This window comes from Anser anser, assembly GCF_964211835.1.
Source record: "Anser anser genome assembly, chromosome: 20".
In the NCBI taxonomy this organism is placed as follows: domain Eukaryota; kingdom Metazoa; phylum Chordata; class Aves; order Anseriformes; family Anatidae; genus Anser; species Anser anser.
The window spans coordinates 12161564-12167001 of NC_139741.1; the positions used below are offsets into that span (position 1 = coordinate 12161564).

Here is a 5438-nt window from a genome sequence, read left to right on the forward strand (position 1 = left end):
AACTGAGATGGTGCTTCCTCCTACCCTCACCTCTAGCTGTTGGCCATGTGGTACTGCATCCCCTATTTGAACGATCCATACCTTGAAACTCAGCTCTCTTAAGTGCAAGTTTTATTTTTAATTCCCCTTTTGAATCTTGTGAAAAATTTCCCTTTTGCTTTCTTACTGCACCAGGAGCCTCCTGGCAGAAGCAGGCATCAGACGAAGGACATTTTCACATCTGTGCAGGTTCTGAAAACAATTTTATTCTGCAAGATGAACACAGGCTACAGGAGAGGTATGGCCTGCCTGGCCTCAGAGCACCTTAGGACAGGTTACTAAGTAATGAATGATATTTTTCTGCTTAAGTCAGTGGTCATCATGTCTAACTTCAAAGGAGAAAGAGAATGAGCCCTTGCTGGATCAGGACAGTTTTAGCACAGTTTTCTCCCCAGAAGCAGCATACTCGGAAACTGAACTGTTTATAAAGTCTTATTCTACTAATGATCCTAAAAATGCATCACAGATGACAGGCCATAGATAAAGCAGGGAACATCACTACTTTTCAGGAGAAGAGGAAAAGAAAAGAGCTTTTGATATGCTGGAACACCCCTATTCACCCCCAGCCCCCCAGCCAATAAAGAGTGGCCCAGCAGAGCACTGATCTGGCCATGTCCAGTGCAGAAGAATGCTAGTGGTAAGGAGATGGTTTGATGAGGATAAGGGAGGATTTGCAGTCCCCTTTACACAGGCTACCCCATGTCATGCCACCTTTGAAATTCAGCCGTACAGAATAACATGCCGAGTACCACCACCCACCCCCAGAGTGGGATGCACAGTTCTTTCTTGAAGTGTCTTGATCCATGTCTTTTGTGGAGAATTTCATGTTGTTGTGCACCTTACTGGGATTGTTTGAGTCCATGGCATCCCCTGCTGTCCCTGTGTAGGAGCCCAGCCTCAGCCGGTAGCCATGAGACTCATCATCCAGACTGAAGAGGTTGTAGTCTGCAAACTTGATGTTGTTTGAGGCATCCCAGATGACAAATCTGACCTGGTAGACTTTCTGCTTGGTGATCTGATGGATGTACTCGGTGCCCAGCCAGTACTCGCTGCGCACATTCCCAAAGCCGTATTTATAGGTGCTCCAGGACTCAGCCCAGGTGACAGCTGTGTCTTTCTGGTTCCTCTGGATGACCGTCCAGCCCCCATTTGTCACATTCATTTCACAGTACACCATGATGGGGTGGAGACCTGTGGGCTGGATTATGTAGATGCCACTGGGGCTGCCAGAGACAAGCTCGCTGCAGTCTTTGGGCCAACCTGGGACAGGAGAGAGAGTGCTTTAACAAAAACCTGTGCAAGAGAACAAGACCATGCTTCACCCTATGGCAGGATGGACACATGGCCAGAATACCCTGGAGATGCTCAGCTGCCCCAGTCCTTAAAGGTCAATGTGCTTCGCTGGGGGTGAGAGTGGGTTGACCTCAGCCCTTTGCTCCTTTTCCCTAACAGGATACCTAATAGAAAGGCCCTAGTCCCACTGGGCTACGTTGGTATTAGGCCAGGAGACTGATAGGGACACTGGTGAGCTCCTCTGGGTCTCCTGAAAAAGAGGCTGTGTGGCTAAAACGGGGTCATGCTGGGCAGGGAGGCAAAGAAGATCTTGCCCCTGCCAGCAACTTAGGGAACTGAGGAATGGCCCCTTCCAGCACACATACACCTTCATCAGCCTGCACGATGTATGTGCACACAAACACACACAGAGTACTGCAGCCTGCACTGGGTATGCTTCCTCATATCCACCGCCCTTTATCCTGGAGCAGGGTCAGGGCTAGGGATGATATAAGGCTCTTCTCCAGCCAGACCTGGCAGTACATGAGCACGCAATACTGGATCCACCCTGTGCTGGCTCGTGTGATCTCCCCTTGTCTTCAACTCACTTGGTTTAGGATTGCACCCTCCCAATGCAGTTAAGATTGTCCTGCAAGATGGGCAGAAATCTTCTCCTTAAAGAAGGAAAGCCTGGGGCTGATGCTGCCTCTCCGCATCCTGCCTACCTGTATATACTATGGACGAGTTTTATGGATCTGAGGCATTGTCACGCACTTTCCCCCATGTGTTACTTTATCAAGCAACCACTGACTGAGAGCACTGTTTGTGCCAGCTGGGCTGGCCCATACCAAAGAACTGAAATGGGATTGGTGAGAGCACTGTGAGGCCCATGGGATGCTACGTACTGGTTTTCTTCAGAGCACTTGCCGAAGTGTTGGAGAGAGTTGTCTTGAAGATGTTTAGGGTTTGTATAGGCATGGAGAGACCTGGGGCAGCCAAGACCAGAACACAAGCAAGAGGTAGAAGGCACTGCATTACTAGAAAGGGAAAAGATGTAGAAAAGATGAAATGTGACCCTCCCTCCACAGAAGTGGTAAATCCCGTAGCTCCAGCACTGCACAGTGTATCATGACCATCTGAGATGCTGGAATGCACCACGTATGCTTGTAGCATCAGACTGGTCTGTGCAAGCTGGAGAGCATGCCAAAAGGCCTAATCTCTTTTACCCAAGGGGTAAGTATCCTCACCTTTTTTTCCTTTGCCAGCTCTCAAAAAGCCATGTATGAGACGGTCTCAGTTGGAGCAAAGCACCCAACAGCTGAACGAGCCAAGTTCTCACAGGGAAACATTCCTAGCCTCCAAAACAGGGAACTGGCTGGGGTGAGTCGGACAGCGGGGTGCTGGTATATGAAGGGATGTCAGGTGAGCAGTGCCCTAAGAGGGCACTGGTGCCACCATGCACCGATTTATGAAAGGCACAGTGCACAGAGTGTTTCCCTGTTGTTGGGCTGCCCTATTGCTGCTCCCAGCAAATGGGCTGCTCCCATTGATAGCAAGGTGTTCCCCCTCTTCCCAGTCCCTTACTCACCCATGGCGTCGGTGTGGGAATGCCTTCTGAAGCACACAGATGTGGAGCTGCAGGTCTCACAGAGGCCTTTGTAGTGTCCTGTGCAGTGGGAGGGGTGAGTGGGTCCAACCCCTTCTCAGCTTCTTTTCTCCTGGAGGAGGAAATCAGACTGTTTTTTTTTTTTTTTTTTTTTCCCACTTAGAAAACACGACCTGAGAAGAAGGTGACTGTGGTTCTTGGTACATAGCTTTCTGAGCTGGAAAGAAAATAGTACCTGTGCCAGTAAGAGTCCTTGGAATGTTCTCTTCTGTGAGTGCTTTGCTCCTTGGATGAGATTTCTGTTGGGAGCAGTGTATCTGGGAGCTTTGAAGAGCGCTGCTCAGTAAATAAGTGCTTGGATGACAGTCATCATTCAGCATGGAAAGCAAACACTGAGGATGCCCCCACCCCCCACCATTTCAGCAAAGGTACTGCCAAGTCAAGTGGTTCTTGTTTAATGTGCTTTTATCAGGCCCAGTCTAGCTCTTGGTGAGGAATTTTCAGCAGCCTCAAGGCTCCCAGAGAGACTGGCTGTTGTGGGACAGAGTTTTGAAGTATCTGATGGTTTCTGCACTGCATGACAGCAGACAGAGGGGTGTGGTGGAGGTGGTCAGGGGAAAGCAGGAGAGCCCTCTATTCCCCAGTGGGCAATGGTCCTGAGCTGCAAGGAGCCTGCTGAAAGAGACTGACTTAAAGGTTACTGTTGATTAGTCAAGACAGCTGTGGTCTCTGGGGCACTGGGTTTGGGAGACCAGTCATTCAGAATGGACGGCTACAGAGGAAAGCAAGCTTCTGCCCAGGAATGGAGAGTATGAGGGTGTAATGGAGAGCAGCACTGGGGTTCTGAGCATGTGCAGAAGGAAATGGGAGGGCGTGGTCTCAACGTGCAAGGGGGAAAGGAGAAAACCTGACCGTGCACGGAGGGTAATGGAGAAAATTTGAGCATGCACAGAGAACAATGGAGGAGATCTAAAGGGGTGGGGGGTGGGGTGGGGGGTTGAACCTAGGTACTGAGTGCCTAAAGAGGGGATCTGAAAGTTGCTGGAGGGCAGTGGTGGGAATCTGAGGGCACTTGTCATGGAAAAGGGAGACATGAGCCTGCACAGAGGGGAGTGGGCAGTACTGAACACACAGTGAAAGGAACAGAGGAAATCTCATCATGAGGGGAGCAGAAGTGCATGCAGATGGAAATGGAGGAAACCTAACCATACAAGGGATCTGTTTGTGCAAGGATGACAACAGAGGGGTTCTAAGCAAGCGTGAGGAGGGAACTTGGAAGGATGTGAAGGTGGCTGGAAGGGAACGAAGGAGTTTTGACTGTGCATGGTGGGGAATTGGAGAGGTGTGGAAGGTCATGATGGGGAATGGAGGTCATCTAAAAATGTTGGAACTGAATGAATCTGAGAGTGAATGGAGTAAGATAGAGGGAATATTAAGAGCACTCAGAAGGGAACAGAGGGAATTTGAGGGTATATGGTGCATGGTTTGAATTTGAGGGTGCATGGTTTGGATGTAAGGCACTAAGAAATGACTGACGGGGACTGGAGCGTGCAAGGGGGAAGCAGAGAAGATCTGAGCATTCATGGATGGGAACTGTCGTGTTCTGAGGCCTGGGTAAGGGAGCAGAGAGGAGCTATGAGCATTGAAAAGGGAATGGAGGCTAATTGAGGGCCTACAGAGAAGAACGGTGGGAACCTGAGCATGCACAGAGAAAAATGGAAGAGACCACAATTGGGGGAATAGAGAGTGCCCTGAGGAAAAGGGAGGGGGATCTGGACATGTACAGGGGGAAATGGAGAGCATCTGACTGAACATGGAGATTAATGAATAGTTGTAATATTCTCTCTCATGCTCCCCAGGGCAGGGTCTTTTATTTGCCATCTGGTGCAATGCAGAGGCTTGCATTTGGTCCTCTAAGATTCACCCCATTTACTTTGGCTGCACCCATCCAGAGGCCTCCATTTTCCCTCCTACACATGTCAGACTCTCCTCCATTTGCCTTCTGGTGCAGCACAGAGCCCCCTCATTTTCTTTGCACTGCATCCTAGTGGCCTACATTTGCATTCCTTTTAATGCCAGAGTCCTCTGCCTGCCCTCAGGTGCTCTTCAATCCCTCTATTGCCTTCTCATGCACTCTGCTTCCCTTTGCAAAACTTATCATCCCAGAGGCCCTGGGAGGGACCTCTTTGTACAGGATGGAGGCCAAGCCAGCAGGTGCTATCAGGACCAGAACTCTGAGTAGGAGACGCAGCACAGACATAGCTGCTTCATAGCTGCTGTGTAGCACTGGTGGGGGCCAGTGGCAAAGCCTCAGCTTAAAAGTGGCTTTCAAGGGAAAAAAGGGGAAGGCCCTCACATCTAACTTTTCTTTTTTTTTTCTTTTTTTTTTTTTTCAGAACAGCTTGTTTCAGTGAAGTAGCTGAGCTTGAACTTGGCCAGCTCAACACCTTAACTCAGACAAGTACACTCCTAGAAGGGGGAAAGGACTCAGGACACTGGCAGCAGCTCACCCTCACAACCA

The 5438-nt window shown here is 49.7% G+C and overlaps 1 protein-coding gene across 4 annotated transcripts; it reads right to left on the bottom strand.

Annotated features, from left to right (window-relative positions):
* Window positions 1-223: 223 nt before the first annotated feature.
* LOC310884431 (fibrinogen-like protein 1-like protein) lies at window positions 224-3010 on the bottom strand. Of its 4 annotated transcripts, none has more exons than XM_083806216.1 (4): window positions 2900-2943; window positions 2559-2686; window positions 2217-2348; window positions 224-1299 (listed from the first exon to the last, which is right to left on the bottom strand). In XM_083806216.1, exons 3-4 carry the CDS (start codon window positions 2344-2346, stop codon window positions 671-673), a joined length of 759 nt encoding a protein of 252 aa, XP_083662342.1. In that variant the 5' UTR covers window positions 2347-2348; window positions 2559-2686; window positions 2900-2943; the 3' UTR covers window positions 224-670. The 4 variants fall into 4 exon arrangements, with proteins under 4 accessions (XP_083662342.1, XP_083662343.1, XP_083662341.1 ...); XM_083806217.1 differs by having other exon boundaries at window positions 2559-2711; window positions 2900-2942; XM_083806215.1 differs by lacking the exon at window positions 2559-2686 and having other exon boundaries at window positions 2900-3010.
* Window positions 3011-5438: the final 2428 nt, after the last annotated feature.

Excerpts from the sequence above, each read along its gene's own strand:
- LOC310884431 (XM_083806214.1), bottom strand. The coding sequence starts at position 2,484 with ATGCTACAAGCATACGTGGTGCATTCCAGCATCTCAGATGGTCATGAT. Across the intron at positions 1,300-2,216 it reads AAGTGCTCTGAAGAAAACCA|GTTGGCCCAAAGACTGCAGC; the intron begins GTACGTAGCATC and ends CTCCTGTCCCAG.